At 42.1% G+C, this 18990-nt stretch overlaps 1 protein-coding gene across 1 annotated transcript; it reads right to left on the reverse strand.

Annotated features, from left to right (window-relative positions):
• PARP2 (poly(ADP-ribose) polymerase 2) lies at positions 1645-17966 on the reverse strand. The gene is made up of 16 exons (XM_005656314.3): positions 17822-17966; positions 16777-16926; positions 16344-16414; positions 14994-15044; positions 7838-7934; positions 7329-7404; positions 6605-6707; positions 5679-5841; positions 5294-5432; positions 3974-4037; positions 3759-3893; positions 3374-3501; positions 3115-3214; positions 2360-2458; positions 2027-2151; positions 1645-1910 (listed from the first exon to the last, which is right to left on the reverse strand). The coding sequence occupies exons 1-16, from the start codon at positions 17862-17864 to the stop codon at positions 1751-1753; spliced, it is 1704 nt and encodes a 567-aa protein (XP_005656371.1). The 5' UTR covers positions 17865-17966; the 3' UTR covers positions 1645-1750.

Raw genomic sequence — 18990 nt, forward strand, 5'->3', positions numbered from 1 at the left:
AGGAAGCCTACTGTGATTTTCTAATAGTAATTTTCTACTTCCCTCAGCCCTTCTATATTAAACTTCTGGGAGTTCTCTTGCAGAGCAGGTTAAGGATATGAGTAAGGAATTTCTCCATGCCATGTGTGCAGCCAAAAAAAGAGGAAAAAATGAAAAAAATTATCCTGAAAGGAATATCTAGTCTCTTCTTTCCCACTTATTTATTGAGTCATTCACATTCATGAATACCTATTTTACTTTTCAGGAGCCTGCTGCATTTTAACAGTCAAAAACATAGTATGTGTATTTCTTTAAAAATTTTTTCTTTTTGGGGCCATGCTTACATCATATGGAAGTTCCCAGTCTAGGGGTTGAATTGGAGCTATGGCTGCTGGCCCATACCACAGGCACAGCAATGGCATATCTGAGCTGTGTCTGTGACCTACACCATAACTGAAGCAACACTGGATCTTTAACCTGCTGTGCCACAGTGGGAACTCTGAGTATTTTATTTTTGTATCTACATTTTTTTTTTTTCTTTAGGGACACAGGCATGGCATATGGAAGTTCCCAGGCTAGGGGTTAAATTGGAGCTATAGCTGCTGGCCTACACCACAGCCACAGCATCACAGGATCCAAGCCATGTCTGCAACCTATACCACAGCTCACGGCAACATGGGATCATTAACCCACTGAGCAAGGCCAGGGACTGAACCCACCTCCTCATGGATACTAGTCAGGTTCGTTACCCCTGACCCACGATGGTAACTCCTATATCTACATTCTTAAGAGGTACTGGTCTAGTTTTCTTGATATCTTTATCTGGTTTTGTATACTGCCTTATGGAATGAGCTGCAAAGCATTCCCTCTTCTTACATTTTTGTGAAAATGTAGTTTTAACAGCAGCATAGTATTTCAGTGAATGAATATATTTTACTTCCTTATTTATGGGTCTTTTTGCATTTAACAATTCTGCAGTGACATGATTTATGTAAATTTAATGTACACCTGTAATTTTTAGGTCAAAGAGTGTATACATTTAAAATTTTTGATAGATACTGGTATCTCTAAAGATTTACAGGCTATTGTTGTCATTTAAATAACCTTCACTGTTAACTATGGAATTATGTTGTGTGTATATGTTTATCTGTGTTGTATCTGTTTACAAACAGGAAGACTTTGGATCTGACTTAGGCTTTGGTACTTCTAAGATAGAGTGGGATACATCAAAATCAAAATCATTCTACTTCTCTCTCTTCCTCCTTGAGATGTATTTAGACTTAGTGACAGTCCTCCAAGTGCTTTCCAAATTTCTGGATATCTGCTGAAGCCGAGGATGCTAGGTGGTGAGAGACCTGATCTGCAGATGGTAAACGGGAAGATTTGTATGGGAAACAGTTCAGTCTTTGCTGCCTCCACCCTTTCTGTAATGTTACCTATCAAACTCCAGTTTGCAGAAAAACCATATTAAATGCAGAAAAGCATTAATGTCCATTAGTCTCCCTCAATGCATAGAGGCTATTTCACTGTGAAGGCACAGGATGCTGAGTGACCTGCAGCTAGCTGTGGGATATGCAAAGCAACTGTACTTTTTGTCCTGGAAAAGAAGATACACTAACATCAGAAGACATGTGCTTGTAGAAGTAAAGCCCAAAGAAGCCAGTGGTAGATCTGTACTATCTTTATTTCAGAAAATATAAGAAAATCAAAAGTACAACATGGTCTGTTTTCTTGCTTGAAGACTCTTCTCTGGTTTATTTAATATCAACATTTACCACAGCTGCAGAAAATTAAATTGAACCTTTAGGAGGTATCGCATACGGACCTGATTGGGGTTATAGACAACAAACTCATTGTAGTTGAGGGTATAACCCTCTGGATTCAGAATTCCTGTGTCACTTGCTGGTCCCAAGGGCACCGTACTCCCATTCCTGCCAAATGGAAGAAAGTATGTCAACATCTACCTCTGGTTCAGAAGCTGGGACCGAGAAAGTAGTCTTATCTGGCCAAAAGGAGTGCTCTGGCCCTCCAGGCTCTGCATACTTACAAGGTGATGGCACGTGAAGGACTGGGAGCCATCTTGCCCAGCCCCTTGGTGCTATGCTTGTCCTGAAGTAATCCTTCTGCCTCTGGATTGGCCCCTAATAGCTCATTACACTGACCTAGAGCTACCTGCAAAGCAAAACATCTTTGAACACTCATGTCCTCCTGAGAAATGGATGGCTCTAAAGCCGAACAGAAAATCCCATCAGTACTTCTCCTATTATAGCAGAAGAATGGAATGCAATGGAAACTGCACTTGGGTTCTCTCTCAAGTTCTCCAAGGTGAAAAATGAGAACTAATAATAAACTGGAGATCATAGATGTGCTCCTGCCTTACCTCTGATAAGAGCAGCAGTCCAGTATCCTTTAGGCGAGTGGCAAAGCAGTAATTAGCACTCTTGGAAGACATGTCAGCAAAGTAGATTCCTTTTCCAAACTGAAATATATAAATGAATAACAATAACAACTGCTTAACTCATTTAGAAAGGAGGCTCATACCAGTGTTCTATTATCTTGAACACAACACAGACCGTTCTCCATTTTCCCTCACAATCCTGTTCTAAAGAAAGCAGAGGCCCAATGAAATCTCTGCTTTCTGAGGGGAAGGGAGGGATATATTTAGGGGTTTAAGAAAGGAGGGTCATTGGAGTTCCCGTCGTGGCGCAGAGGTTAACGAATCCGACTAGGAACCATGAGGTTTCGGTCAATCCCTGGTCTCACTCAGTGGGTAAAAGATCTGGCGTTGCCGTGAGCTGTGGTGTAGGTTGCAGATGTGGCTCGGATCCCACGTTGCTGTGGCTCTGGCATAGGCCAGTGGCTACAGCTCCGATTGGACCCCTAGCCTGGGAACCTCCATATGCCGCAGGAGCGGCCCAAAGAAATAGCAAAAAGACACACACACACACACACACCAAAAAAAAAAAAAAAAAAAAAAAAAAAAAAAAGGAGGGTCATAGTAAAAGTCAGAGTTATGAGTGAGCTGGTTTAATTTTTTGGAATGGCACCACCGAATCCTAACCTAGGGAGAAAAAAGCTTGAGAAAATTATGTCCTTTTCCTTTGTACCTGCTTGTAGGGTTCAGTTTCTACTCACCATGTAACCTGTTATGGGAGCTTCAGGTGGGGCAATTCGAAGCCCGTGGCTCAGGATTCCCACCCAGTTACTCAGCCTGGAACCATGCCATAGCAGCATCCTAAGGAAAAGCCATTATTATTGTACTCTCTGTTGCTTTCCTGCAAACAAAGGCCACAAGCATAAAAAAAGCCAACCGCTGTCCCTACCATCCTTCTAAGTCCTATAACTGTACTTCAGGCAAGGGACTGTCCTCCCAAACCCAAAGCTAAAAGGAGACCTGTTAGGTAGGTCCTCTCTGAAGGCTTCTTTCTCCCCCTCCTTCTCTACTTCAAAAACATCCAGCAAGGTCATGGTATAGTCACTGTGTGTGGGAGCATGGGTAGACTGTAGGTACTGGGAAATCACCTGTGAAAAAGAGTGAAAGAAATGGCTGATGTGGACTCTAGAGGAGAGCAGGCCAAGCTGAAGAACCTCAGGGCTTCTGGTATAAATTGGCCCAAATATCTCACCAGGTAGCTAGAAAGACCCCACCTTCCCAGATTCCTAGTAAATAGAAATTCTGCCCTATACTAAAGTCTTCTCTTCACCAGAAGCAGTCAGAACAGGGTGGAGAAGGGTTGATCTCAATGGTATAAAAATAAATAATCATTTTTCTTACTTACTTTGAATTCGTTACTCTCATGGTCTAAAGGGTGCAAAGCACAATGTAGTTTTTTATAGTGCTGGTCCAATGGGTGTTCTGGGCTTTGCAGTTCTGTTTTCACCAGCTTAATGGCAATTTCAATGTCTCCCAAAGCCTGACGAGATGAGACAGAGTCAATGCAGGAAAAACCTGGGGCAATGAGATTTAATACTTCCCAATCCACACATATCTCACCTCTAGTAGCTGTAATTTGTCTAAGAGTTCTTGCTCTGTCCGGATTAATGGAGGAGTACGGAGTCTAAGGTCAGAGATATAAACAATAATTCTCTGATGTGTGGCCCAAAGGCACGTAATTTTAACTTCCAAATACATAAAGAGATATTATGTACATACTCTGCGTAAGATGAAACAAAAAACATACATTTTGACATTTGGGATGAGTTAAAATTCCTTTCTATGGGAACTTTTTAAAAATAAGATATACTGACATCAATAAGGAGTAGTATGGATAAAGTCCTATCTAGAAGCAGCAGTGGACCTGTTGACCCAACTCAAGGTTGTTCCTAGGTCCCAGTGCTCTATGAAGCAATAGAATAAAAATAAACACCAGGAGTTCCCGTCGTGGCACAGTGGTTAACGAATCCGACTAAGAACCATGAGGTTGCGGGTTCGATCCCTGCCCTTGCTCAGTGGGTTAACGATCCGGCGTTGCCGTGAGCTGTGGTGTAGGTTGCAGACGCGGCTCGGATCCCGCCTTGCTGTGGCTCTGGCGTAGGCCGGTGGCTACAGCTCCGACTGGACCCCTAGCCTGGGAACCTCCATATGCCGCGGGAGCGGCCCAAGACATAGCAAAAAATAAAAAAATAAAAAAAAAAAAATAAACACCAGAATGCAAAATCAATAAAGATAAAATGTATTTTATATACCTAGTATCATTTGAGTTCATAGAAATAGTGTTAGTGTGTTACAGTTACCTAAAGAATAGGGAATGGGGCGGGGGGGGGGTGCCTGAAGGTATGTCACATGTTGGTTGGATAACTTGACCCACTCTCTCTTGAATTGGCAACTTCCATGTGGTGAGAGAATACGGTCATAATCAGGCCAGGAGATTGCATCCCATATTTGTAAACTGATTAAATAGGCTATCTATAAATCATTTTGGCTCTATATCTGTTCATGATAATCACTTAGAAATGAAAAATAAAAAAGATTATAGTTGCTGCTGAGTGTTGTAGCTGATATGGTTGGGCAGAAGACCAAGGCAGGGAGCTCCCGTTGTGGCTCAGTGGAAACAAATTTGACTAGTATCCATGAGGACGCCGGTTCGGTCCCTGCCCTTGCTCAGTGGGTTAAGGATCCAGCATTGCTGTGAGCTGTGGTACAGGTTGCAGATGCAGCTAGGATCTGGCATTGCTGGGGCTGTGATGTAGGCCAGTGGCTATAGCTCCGATTCAAACCCTAACGTGGAAACCTCCGTATGCTGCAGGTGTAGCCCTATGAAAAAAAAAAAAGAAGACAATAAGACCGAGGCAAAGTTAACAGCATGGGCCTTACCCAAAGTCATGTGGGATTCTGGTGTAAAATTCATTGCACGCGTCCACAAGAGCTCGTCCATGCTGGCCAGCCCGAATACAATCCTCAATCTTCTTAAGAGACTGGTAACCTGCCTTGATTTGTGCCACTGTCAGCTTCCCTGCAGGCCCAGCCAGAGATCAGACTCCACCACTAGGGCCCCATCCTGTAAAGTGTATTTATGTCCCTGCCAACAAAGACTCTCACCTTTCAGCTTTCAAAATTAATCCTCCTCCCCTGCCCACAGCCTCTTACCCCAAATCTCTATACAGTAATAGCAAGCTTTATATCATATCAGTGATAATAAATCCGTTAAAGGAACTAGCAACATGAAGTGAGAATGCTGGATAGGAATCTGAAGTCCTACCAAGTGGGGCTTTCTTGGTATCGTATTTCATTTCTACCATCATCTCTTCCATGGCCTGGACGTTACAGATCAACTTTATCAGCTCCTGTACACGAAGATCTAGCTGTGACTCTGGTTTCAAGGGAGATTTAAGAGATTCTTCTTTTTTTGTTTCCTCTTCACTCTATAGCAAAAACCAAACAAACAAAAAAACCCCCAACTATAAAATCTCAAAGAATCTACTTTATCCTCGCTGCAGGGACTGGCTCTACAATACTCCTGGTGAGTGAACATCAGCCTCTGCCTGAACCTAAGCCCAGTCCATTATTAACTACTTAGAGTACCCAATGTGATTTCCACCTTCTAATCCTAATTCTGCCTCTCATAGTTAACCAACCACTCAGAATAAGTCTTAAAAGGCTGTCCTAATGTGAAGTTAAATTTGTAAAGACGGTTATTATATCTCAAATCTTCTCACCTTAAAAAGATTGATTTCTCCATTTTTCAGATAGTTGATAGTTTTCAGGAAAGATCTTTTTAGCATCCTGGTTGCACCTTAACACTCAAAATTGATTTTTTTTTTTTTAAACTGTGTTGTATAGCCAGAAGTGAAGGCAACTTTAAATGTAGTTTTATCAGTTTAACTGTTTCTTCTCACTTGATCCAATATTAAATTTCTGGAAATAGGACCTAGGATTTTGTAAGATCCTTAATAAATAACAGAGACTAGAAAAGCACATTCTATCTTCTACAGTCCCTTTAAGATTACAAAGATCAGTGAAGCTTCCCCCTGAGGGAACTGTAATCTTTCTTTAGGTGGGAAAGAACAAGACTTAAGCTATCCTGGCCTGTTCTGGTCTAGGACCTTCTCTAAGTCACTCTGCTAGGCGTCACCCTGGTTAAGAGGAAACGGTTTTCCACTAAATGTATATATAGTCAGAGTTTACCTGTTCATTGGTGGTATAGTCCATATGTAGCATATCATATTTTCCAGGCACCTTTTCAAACTTCTCACGATCCTCCCAATTATTTTTTGTTTTGTCAAGGAATCTGTAAGTTCAAGGTGGTGAGAAAATCTTTCAAATAGGGTCTACTATGAGAGATGGGCTTACACTTATTTCCAACATTTCCAAACTTTAATCTCCTACAATATCAATGTTCCATAAATCTGGATTTTAAATTATAACCCTGAATGGACAGAAAAGCTCTGGAGACAAAGGGAACAACAACAACAACAAAAACAAAAAAAAAAAAAAAAAAAAAAAAAGGAAAAAAAGGACCCCAAATATCACAAAAGTCACTGAGATTTAAGAAAAAAGACCCATATTCAATCTTTCTCTCAGAAAGAAACATTCCCAGAGACTCTAGAAAGTTTTTCATATCACAGTAAAAAGAATTTTTTAAGCTGTAGCTGGATAGTCTCACCTCAGTTTCCCCAAATTTCCTAAATTGTTGGTCATATGCCGAATATATTAGTTGCTTCAGTTTTCAGTCAATTTCATGGTTCCAGGTGATTTAATCGCTAGCTAAGGACCCAGTTTAGTGCTCCAGTCATACAATGTCAGTGGAAAGACATTATCATTTAAGCCAAACCACACTTAGAAAATTCTTAAAGAAGATATATTCAAGAAGAAGGATATATATTTTTTTGTATTCATTTCTTGCACTCACTTTTTTTGAAAGATTTCCTTGGCCTTGTTGAGGTCCCCTGAACAAGCCACCAAGCTATGCTGCCCCATTTTCCCAACTGCAAAGTAAATACCACATATAAGATGGTTCCCTGCCCCTGCCCCCAACCCAAGGAAAGCTCTCTAACAGGAACAAGCCAGCTCTCTAAGGTCTCTCTGCTTAGCATTCGACAAATGGAAGGGAAGAAGGGAAGGAGGAAAATGTGAAAGGGCTTGGGGACTGATCCTGTTGATTAGTAAGCCGCTAACTGTCAGAGCCTCTGAACAGCACTAGCATCCAAGCTGCATGGAGTTCTCAGCCTCAACAGGCTGCTCTTAGCTTTTCCACTGGGAACTTGCTAACGAGGATGCCTGCCACTCCTCCATTTCAAGTAGTACAGATTCCTGAGCCTCTTTTAGGTTACAGAGACTCCATTTCACTTTTGGCTAATCTCTAAGCTGCTTCTGGCTTTTTGAATAACCCCTCGTAAAATCCATAATAAAAGTCATTACCTCGGCCCCATCTCATCCAAACACTGAAGTTCCTCTGGGCATCATCTTCTAACAGCTGAATCAGATAATACTTGTTGTTGTTGAACTGGAGATTGGTCTATGAGAGAAATACAAACATAAAAGGACAAAGGCATGCAAATGGAAGCCACACAGACCAATGGCTTTTCTTTGATCAGAGGAGCCAGTAATTTCCATGAGGAAAGGATAGCATGGGCTGAGAAAATCAGGTTCATGTAAGAGTAAGCATATAAGAAAGGCAGGATAGGGTTTCTACATTAAACTTTCAATTCCTGGGAATTAATGGCTGGAAGCTTCCTAAAACCTCACCCCGACCTCAAATATCCTATATTAATTGGCTCCTCTGTTTTTTCCTGCCTCACCTCCCTCCACAGGTATTTCCAAGATATTTCCATATGTGTTTTCCAGCTCCCAATCCATTCCTAATCATTATTTTCCAAATGAAAACAATGTGGATGCCACAAGGATCTGTAACTATTATGCATGTTTGTTTAGATAACTTACTCTTTTTAACAGTTTTACTTACAGCTTTGGTTTGTCAGCTGCAGTGATTTGACAATGAGCTGAGAGCAGGATAAGGTTAGGAAGAGGTGGCGAAGAGGCAGAAACCACTGCCACACCAGTCCCATAGCTAATGTGACCTGACTTGGAGACATTCAGAGAAAATGTGACTAGCATCTAAAAGGAGGCATCCTGTAAGTAACTTACTCCGAGTGAAGAGAGGGAACAGTCTATGGTAAGGAACAGCAGCTTGTATGGTGAGGCCAAGCCCTGGTTATCTAGGTACTCGTCTTTGTTAAGTGTGTTGCCTGTTCCTACCTCCTGGCTACTCACATTATAAAGTCACAGGATGGAAGAATAAAAGGGGGCCTTAAAAGCTCTTTGATCTGCTCACGATATTTTAAGTGAAAGAAGCGATAACAAAGGAATACTAAGTAGCTGTTTAAAGGATATATGATGGATCAATAAATTCAAATACAAAGATATATTCAGGAAATTCATTAACCAGACATGTGTAGTATCTATTCAAAACAACAAAAATAAAAAGGAAAAGATTAAAAAGAAAAAAAAAAGAATGTTAGCATCATGGTGGAGAAAGATGCTCCCTTCATTTCTCTCCTTCAATTTACAACCAGTAAAAGATCCACGACTCAACAAAGGTGCCTCTGTACACCACAATGGACTCCAGAGAATTCCACACATCTGTACATCTGAAGGTGGCTAGACTGGAACACACAGAGGAGGTGGAGCCTAGGGAACAGTGGAGGCGGTGGCTGCAATCGTGGTTCCTCAGCCATGGCAGATGACCCCATGGCCTCTCAGAACCCAGTAGCAGCAGGTGAGGTGGTGCATAGCAATCTGGTCTCCTGGTGCACTGGTGCTGGTGGCCACAGGCAACTGGGCAGCAGTGACAGGGGAGCCTATGATTCTGTCCTTGCTGTGGAAGGCCCATGACTCTGGCTCTTGCACTTTTGCCCTCAGTGGCAGCTCCCTGCCAAATGCAATAATACCATACACCAGAAAGGCACTGGCAACCAGCTCCTCACTCCCTTTTCCCTGAGGTGGAACCTGTGACTCAGGAGATTCCAGATGCACAGAAGCTCCTGCCATCCTGGTGCCCCAGGTGGTGATGCCAGTGATGTGGCATCAACAAAGCACCAACGTCTTTGGAGGCACAGTAGCGATGAAGGGGGCACCGAGTGACCCCTCTGACAGAGGTGATGGCCAGTGGAAAGAGCTCTCAAATATAATCAGAGGCAGGTCAGATAAGAAACACCAAAAACTTGTGCTACAGCACCATCTGCTGGAAAGCTACAGAAAGGCCTTCTAATTGAGCAATCTGTTAAAGCTTTACCTAAGTGAGAAAGGTGTTCTACTTCAAAGGTGATGGCAGAGGAACAACTTATCAAACACCAAGAAAAACCACAGTTACACTGTATCACAAAAAGAAAATGACACTTCTCCAGAAACCACTGCCATCTGATACAGAATACAAAATAGCTGTTATGAAGAAACTTAATGAGCTACAGGAAAACTCAGAAAGCAAACTCAATGAGCTGAGGAATAAAATTAATGAACAGAAATACTTTACTGAAGAGACTGAAACTCTGAAAAATAATCAAGCATAAATTCTGGAGCTGAAGAATAAAGAGGATGAGAAATGCATTAGAAAGCACTGGAGGAGTTCCCGTCGTGGCGCAGTGGTTAACGAATCCAACTAGGAACCATGAGGTTGCAGGTTCGGTCCCTGCCCTTGCTCAGTGGGTTAAGGATCCGGCGTTGCCAGGAGCTGTGGTGTAGGTTGCAGATGCGGCTCAGATCCCGAGTTGCTGTGGCTCTGGCGTAGGCTGGCAGCTACAGCTCCAATTCGACCCCTAGCCTGGGAACCTCCATATGCCGCGGGAGCGGCCCAAGAAATAGCAAAAAGACAACAACAACAACAACAACAACAACAACAACAACAACAACAAAAGAAAGCACTGGAAATGGAGCAGACCATATGAATGAAAGAGTGAGCTCAAAGATAGAAATCTAGGAAAGATACAGCAAAGAGAAGATATTAAGAAAAAAATGAGGAAATTTTATAAGAACTATCTGACTCTTTTAGGAAGGGTAACATTAGGGAAATGGGTATCTCAGAAGGAGCAGAGATTGTGAAAGGAGTAGAGAGTTTACTTAAAGAAATAATAGCTGAGAACTTCCCAAACCCTGGGGAAGAAAACTGATATACAAGTCCATGAAGCTAACTGCTTTAACACAAAAAGATCTTCTACAGGATACATTACATTAGAATTGTCAAAAGTCAAAATTTAAAACAAACAAACAAACAAAAAAAACACTGTCAAAGATTTTTGTAGTTTCTGTCATGGTGCAGCGGAAATGAATCTGACAAGGAACCATGAGGTTGCGGGTTTGATCCCTGGCTTTGCTCAGTGGGTTAAGGATCGAGCATCGCCATGAGCTGTGGTGTAGGTTGCAGACTCGGCTTGCATCCTGCATTGCTGTGGCTCTGGCGTAGCTCAACAGCTACAGCTCCGATTTGACCTCTAGCTTGAGAACCTCCATATGCAGCAGGTGTGGCCCTAAAAAATAAACAAACAAAAAAACAACAAAAAAAAGTCAATGATAACAGATTTTTAAAGACAACCAGGAGAAAAGGATGGTCATCTAAAAAGGAATCCCGATTAGGCTATCAGATTTCTCAGCAGAAACTCTACAGGGCAGGAAGGAGTGGAATGACATTCTCAAAATACTGCAAGATGACAACTGTTAGTCAAGAATATTCAATCTAGAAAAGTTATCATTCAGATATGAGGGAGGAAAAAGGCTTTCTCAGACAAACAAGAGCTGAGGGAGTTTATCACCACTACACCTGCCTTACAAGAAATGTTGAAAGGAGCTTTTCTACCTGAAACAAAAACGCAAAAGTACACAAAACTTTAATGTGACAAAGAGACAGAATCGGAAAACTGCAACTCTCTACAAAATAGGTTTTAAACAGTTTATTATAACATAAATGTTAAAGGGGGGAAAAGCAAAAAAAAAAAAAACAAAAAAAAAAACTAGGTACTTCAATTTTTAACTCACAACATAAAAAAGGATAATTTGAGACAATAAAAACATAAAAGGGGAAGAGGAAGAGGATGGAACCCACACAGGCAAATGTAGGTAAGATGTTACTGGCAGAAAAAGGACTATTTTGTCTAAGAGATGTTAAACTAAAATTGCCAATCAAAAGACACAGAGTGGCTGGATGGATTAAAAAAATAAGACCCACCTATGTGCTGCCTCCAGGAGACTCATCTCAGCTCTAAAGACAAACACAGGCTCAAAGAGAAGGGACAGAAGATGATACTCCAAGCAAACGGCAGCCAAAAGAAAGCAGGACTAACTAATACATTAAACAAAATAGTCCAGGAAAAAAAGGTAGCAAGAGACAAAGATGGACAGTATATAATGACAAAGGGGACAAATCACTGAGAAGACACAAAAGTTATTAATATCTACATATAGAAAACACACACGCACCTAATATAGGAGCGCCAGAATAGATAAAGCAATCATTAACAGACCTAAACTGACAGCAACAAAATAAAGTTGAAGTCTTTTAACACCCAAATTCCATCAATGGATAGAATATCCAGACATAAAGTCAACAAGGAAATAGGAGCCTTCAGTGAAACATTAGATCTGATGGATTTGATAGAGTAGTACAGAACATTATATCCAAATGCAGCAGAAAACACATTCCTCTCAAGTGCACATGAAACATTCTTAAGAATACACATTAAGCTACAAGTCTCGATAAATTTAAGAAGACTGAAATCATATAAAAAACTTTTCTGATTACACTGCATGAAACCATTCCAGCAGTGTAGAAATCAACTGTAAGAAGAAAGCTGGGAGTTTGCATTGTGGTGCAGCAGAAATGAATCTGACTAGTATCCATGAGGATGCGGGTTTGTTTCCTGGCCTCCCTCAGTGGGTTAAGGATCTGGTGTTGCTGTAAGCTGTGGTGTAAGTCACAGGTGTGGCTCATATCTGGTGTTGCTGTGGCTGTGGTGTAGACCGGCAGCTGTAGCTCTGTTTCGACCCCTAGCCTGGGAATCTCCGTATGCCTCGGGTGTGGCCTTAAAAAGCAAAAAAAGCAAGAAAGAAAGCTGAAAAAAAATCACAAATATGTGAAGAATAAACAATGCACTACTAACCAATACGCTACTGAAAAACTGCTGGGTCAACAAAGAAATCAAAGCAGAAATTTAAAAAGAACTGAAGAGAAAATGAAAATATGACATGCCAAAATCTATGGGATGCAGCAAAAGAGTTACTAAGAGGGAAGTTTATACAGGCCTACCTCAAGAAACAAGAAAAATCCCAAATAAACAATCTAACTTCACACCTAAAGGAACCAGAAGAAGAGTAAATGAAGCCCCAAGTCAGTAGAAGGAAATAATAAAGATCAAGTAGGAATAAATGAAAGAGAGACTGGGAGTTCCTGTGGTGGTGCAGTGTTTAACAAATCCGACTAGGAACCATGAGGTTGAGGGTTTGATCCCTCACCTTGCTCAGTGGGTTAACGATCCGGCGTTGCTGTGAGCTGTGGTGTAAGTCGCAGATGCGGCTCGGATCCCGTGTTGCTGTGGCTCTGGTGCAGGCCGGAGGCTACAGCTCTGATTCGACCCCTAGCCTGGGAACCTCCATATGCCATGGGAGCTGCCCTAGAAAAGGCAAAAAGACAAAAAAAAAAAAAAAAAAAAAAAAAAAAAAAGAAAGAGAGACTAAAAGGACAATAGTAAAGATCAATGAGACTAAGAGCTGGCTCTTTGAAAAGAAAAAAAAAAAATTTGACAAACTTCTAGATATACTCATCAGAAAAAGAGAAAGGCTCTGATAAATGAAATCAGAAATGAAAGAGGAGAAAAAACAATGGTACCACAGAAATACAAAGGATTATGAAAGAATATTGTGAAGCACTCTACACCAACAACCGGACAACCTAGAAGAAATGGACAAATCTTAGTATCATACAACCTTCCAAGACTGAATCTTGAATAGAAGAAAGTATGAATAGACCAAACTCTCGTAAAGAAGTTGAAATAGTAATCAAAAACCTCCTTAAAACAAAAGTCCAGGATCAGACAGCTTCCCAGATGAATTCTACCAAACATTCAAAGGGGATTTAATACCAATTCTTCTCAAATTCTTCCAAAAAATTAAAGAGAGGGGGAATACTTTCTAACTCATTTTACGAGGCCAACATTACCCTGATACCAAAACCAGACAAGGACAACACAAAAGAAGAAAACTGGCAGCCCATATCTCTGATGAACATCGAGAACTGAACAGTGACAGAAACTAAATTTTTGGTGGTGAGCACCCTGTAGTATATACAGAAGTAGAAACACAATGCTGTGCATGTGAAACTTAAAAAATGTTATAAACCAATGTTACCTCAAAAAAAAAATAAATTTAAAAAAGGAAAAAATTTTAACTATATAAAAACCTAAAACTTGAACAAGGCCAAAAAGTATTCCATAAGGAAAATCAAAAGGCAAATGACAAATCTGGAAAAGATATAAGCAATTTTTGCTATAAACGAATGACTATCCTCCATATTATATAAAGGTTCTCAAAGCCTGTAAGAAAAAGATCAACAACCTATTAGAAAATGTGCAAAATGATACAAATAGAGTTCATAGGTATTCTGTGTGTGTGTGCGCGCATGTGTGTCTTTTAGAGCCACACCTGTGGCATATGAAAGTTCCCAGGCTAGGGGCTGAAGTGTAGCTTCGGGTGCCAGCCTACACCACAGCCACAGCAACAAAGGATCCAAGCGGCATCTGTGGTCTATACCACACCACAGCTTACAGCAGCGCCGGATCTTTAACTCACTGTCTTCATGGATCCTAGGGATCAAACCCATGTCCTCACGGATCCTAGTTGGGTTGTTAACCACTGAGCCACAACGGGAACTCCAGAGTTAATAGGTGTAATAGAAGACATAAAATCCAGAGATCTCTTGTGGCACAGCGGGTTGAGGATCCAGTGTTGTGATTGCAGTGGTTCAGGCTACTGCTGTGGTGTGGGTTCAATCCCTGGCCTGGGAACTTTCAAATGCTGCCGGAACAGCAAGCCCCCCGCCCCCCCTTTTCTTTTAAAGAAGGAAAAAAAGGCCTAAAATCTGCTAAAAGATCTGCTTCTCACAGAGGACTCCACGATCAGGTAGAGTGCACTAGGGCTGAGCACTTGGGAGTATGAATCTCTAGGGGTTAATGTAAGGGATTTCAAAATTAATAATCTGGGCACTGGGACACTGCTCTCAATAGTTATCAGGAGGGAGTTCTTGTCCGGACTCAGTGGAAACAAATCTGACTAGCATTAATGAGGATGCCAAGTTTGATCCCTGGCCTTGCTCAGTGGGTTAAGGATCCCATGGTGCCGTGAGCTATGGTGTAGGTCACAGATGTGGCTGGGGTCCAGTGTTGCTGTGGCTGTGGTGTAGGCCAGCAGCTATAGCTCCAATTCGACCCCTAGCCTGGGAACCTCCATATGCCGAGAGTGCGGCCCTAAAAAGACAAAGAAAAAAAAAAAGTTATCAAGAAAAAATTCTCAGAAATAGAATAGTTTCTTCCCTTACCTGATTTAGCATGACATCATAGACATCATTCCCCTCACAGTATACATGGGCCTAGAGAGAAAAGAAAAAAACTGATGACATCTGTATAGTCCCAACCCTGATGAGATCCTAAGTGAGGCTCTAAAGTTTCTTGCCTCAAGGTATCTTTCCCCTGCACTATCAACATGTATCTTCCAGAGAAAGAAATGCAAAAGTACATTCTCCTACACTTAAGTTGTCATTCCTATAAGGAAAACCTGTTGCCTTTTTGTAATTACAGAAACACAAATGATTCTAACTCAGTTAAAGGAAACCCACTCCAGTGGAAGCCTTTTTTATCTTCAAATCCTTTTTCTATTCCTCAGTAACTTATGCCACACGAGGGTACAGTTTCCCATCAGAACATTGATAATGATATAATTAACTAATTGAGAAAAAGAATGAGGTATGGAAAGCTGATGAAAACCCTGAAGTTAACCATGTTAAAAACACCTTACTACCCCTAAACCCCACCACTCCTGTCTTTCAGCCTTGGAGAAAATTAATCACCAGTAGTATTTTTTTTTTTTTTTGTCTTTTTGTCTTTTTGTTGTTGTTGCTATTTCTTGGGCCGCTCCCGCGGCATATGGAGGTTCCCAGGCTAGGGGTTGAATTGGAGCTGTAGCCACCGGCCTACACCAGAGCCACAGCAACGCTGGATCCGAGCCGCGTCTGCAACCTACACCACAGCTCACGGCAACACCGGATCCTTAACCCACTGAGCAAGGGCAGGGACCAAACCCGCAACCTCATGGTTCCTAGTCGGATTCGTTAACCACTGCGCCACGCCGGGAACTCCACCAGTAGTATTTTGAAGAGGATTCTCTCTCTTTTATTTTTACTTTTTTGCTTTTTAGGGCTGCACCTGCAGCATATGGAGGTTCCCAGGCTAGGAGTCAAATGGGAGATACAGTGATGAGCCTACACTACAGCCGCTGGCCTACGCCACAGCAACACCAGATCTGAGCCTCATCTGCAACCTACACTACAGCTCATGGCAATGGTAGCGAGCTGAGCGAGGCCAAGGATGGAACCTGCAACCTCATGGTTACTGGTCAGATTCATTTCTGCTGGGCCAATGGGAACTCCTCTCCCTCTCCCTCTCTTTTTTTTTTTTGTCTGCTGGTGGCAAATGGAAGATCCCTGGCTAGGGAACCTGTGCCACAGCAGTGACCTGAACCACTGCAATGATAATACCAGATCCTTAACCCACTGTGCCACAAGGGAACTCCCTTGGAGAGGATTCTTAAAATGGATACTAGTAATGTTTCAGACAGGAATCTCAATAACAAGGAAGAACTGCTCTCTGAGAAATCAATGGGAGTCTCTCACCTTTCCCACCTTGGCTGTGCACTCTGGGTCCACTGGAGCTTTGCCCTTTAACAGCAAGGTCTTCACAGACTCTGAGGAAAGACAGATACATAACACATGTACTTCGACGGAAGTCAAAAACAGCTGTCATGGTTAGATGGAAACCTGTCATAATGAACTTTGCCCTTCCCAAGTACAGCAGTGAAACAAGTGCTGATTCAGAAGGTGATGGAAATGGGAAGGGCTATAATAGACCTTATCTACCCAGGTCTCAGTTTATCTCAGATACATGAAACTGAACATTTTGAGAAAGTAGATTAGTTGTACGGTATGCCCCACAGGTAGAAAGTTAATTATATCTTCAAGAAAGGAAGAGATAAGAGTTGAAAGAACAAGATATCCCCTAGCCTCACCCCTCCCAGGAACACTCTTGCTGGCAGATGTTCTCTCTGACCTTGCTTGTCTTCTGTCCTGTCATTGTCAGCCTTTCCTCCAGCCACAGGCTCCCTTTTCACCTGCTGCCTCTGACATCTTCGAATTTTCTTTGCAGGAGGAGTGTCTTCTGTAGCTGTTTTGCCATTAATTTTTGCAGCTTCATTTAATGCTATGGGCAAGACAAATGGACAAAGCAGCAAAAGAAAGAATGAGTACACAATGAAAAAAACACCTTTTGAAAGAAATGGATTGCGATGGTTTTGTAAATTTACAAAAAGAGTAATAACTGCCGCATCACCGTTCTTGAAAACAGTCTGAGTTCCTGAATTGCTGTTCTAGCCAAATAAAACAAAATAAAATAAAATGAAGCCTTGAGGCTCTTGTAAGACCATGCCTGAGGCATGATTCTCTTCTGCCTGTTTATCTCTTCTGTTTACTGGTGTCCCATCCCCCAAACTCCCTAAGGTGGTAGCAGAGTGCTCCGAAGTCTGTGCCTAACTAGGAGCCCAGCCCTGTCTTTTTCTAGTTGTGGAATCTTAAGTTGTTTCATCTCTTTGTACTTCAGTTGCCCCAACTGAAAAATCCAGAGGATGACAACAACAATATGGAATTTGTAGGGTGGAGCAATACATTAAGAACACAATATACAGAGAGATAGAGTATCTCATCATAAATCAATTGTATGAGCTGCATTTTATCATCTCTGAAACTGGATGCATTTTACAAGTGATAATTTACAAGCAGTGAATCATGTTTTAACTGGAAGCGTTTTTCTTTGCTTGGTGCTACATAAAATAATTAGACACCTTATAATTAATTTTTTAGATTGTATGACATTAGATATTTAAAATAGTGTTGGCACCAGGCTAGTTGTTATAGATCAACAACCTGTTATACACAATTCTGCAATCCAAAAAGCTCTTAAAACTGATTGTCAAAGTACAGCACCAAAACAAGTGCTGATTCAGAGGGCGATGGAAACGGGAAGGGCTACAGTTGACAGCACCGTTCATTTTCCGACTTCCCGCCTCCCGGCATTCCGCCCCCAGCAAAGTGCTCCGAACCTCGCGTCCGGCGGCTGCAGGTCCCTCTCCCGCGCGCAGCCATGGATCCCTAACATCGACGTCATCAACCACTTCCTAGGAATCTGCCGGCGCAGTCTCAAGGCGGGAACATGTATTGCGCGTGCGTCCTGGAGCGAAGCTGCCTGCACCGGACGGGGACGAACGCGCCACAATATTTGCATGTCGCAATGTCTTATGGGAAATCACCATAACTATGAAATCTCTCTACTTATGGGAGTTTTATAAGTGCTCACAGAAGCAGTTTTCCTACGTAGGGCGGAGAGAAGCTCATCGGTGGGGCTACGCGCTGAGTGCATTCAGTCACTCTACCCCATGTCCCTTGGGAAGGTCTGAGACTAGGGCCAAGAGCGGCCCTAACAGGGCCCTCCCTGAATCTCAGGGAGGTGAGTTCCCAGAGAACGGGTCTCCGCGCGAGGGCAGACTGGGCAGGAGATGCCATGAGACCCCGCCTTGAGGAGGGGCCTGGCGGATGCCTCCTGAGCCGGAGCTTGGAACAGACTCACGGCCAGCGAAGTGAGTTCAATGGCTGAGGTGAGGTACCCCGTCAGGGGGCCTCATAACCCAATTCAGACTACTCTCCCTCCGACCTTCTTTTAAAGAAATGCATGATTTAAGCGCATCCTGTGTGTGAGCACTGATCTTCAATAAACGAACTTGAAATACACAGAAATATCTTTTGAGGCAAGGAATATCTTGAGGTAAGGAATGGGGGGGGTTCTCAAAGATATATAGTATAAGGGAAATATTGATAAATTTGATTATATTAAAATAGAGAAATTTTGGGAATTCCCATTGTGGCCCAGCAGTAACGAACCGGACTAGGATCCATGACGACATAGGTTCAATCCCTGGCCTTGTTCAGTGGGTCAGGGATCCGATATTACCCTGAGCTGTGGTATAGGTGACAGACGTGGCTTGGATCCTGTGTTGCTGTGGCCTGATTTGGCCTGGGAACTTTCATATGCCACGAGTGTGTCCCTAAAAAGCCAAAAAAAATTAAATTAAGAAATTTTGTTCATCAACATAAATGAAGAAATTTTTTCACTACTTGCATGCTGTTTGATTACAAATATTAAAAAAAATCGGAAGATACTGGGAGATAATTTTTTTAACTCAAAAAGGAAGCTTAGCAAGGCTAATAGAAAAAT

This window comes from Sus scrofa, chromosome 7 (assembly GCF_000003025.6).
Source record: "Sus scrofa isolate TJ Tabasco breed Duroc chromosome 7, Sscrofa11.1, whole genome shotgun sequence".
In the NCBI taxonomy this organism is placed as follows: domain Eukaryota; kingdom Metazoa; phylum Chordata; class Mammalia; order Artiodactyla; family Suidae; genus Sus; species Sus scrofa.

Bases quoted from the DNA above. Each gene is read 5' to 3' on its own strand.
- PARP2 (XM_005656314.3), bottom strand. From the start codon at position 17,864: ATGGCTGCGCGCGGGAGAGGGACCTGCAGCCGCCGGACGCGAG. The intron at 16,927-17,821 runs GTTCGGAGCACT...TCTTGCCCATAG, and splicing joins CTGCAGCCGCCGGACGCGAG to CATTAAATGAAGCTGCAAAA. The intron at 3,502-3,758 runs GTAAGTAAGAAA...TCTTTTTCACAG, and splicing joins ATGAGAGTAACGAATTCAAA to GTGATTTCCCAGTACCTACA.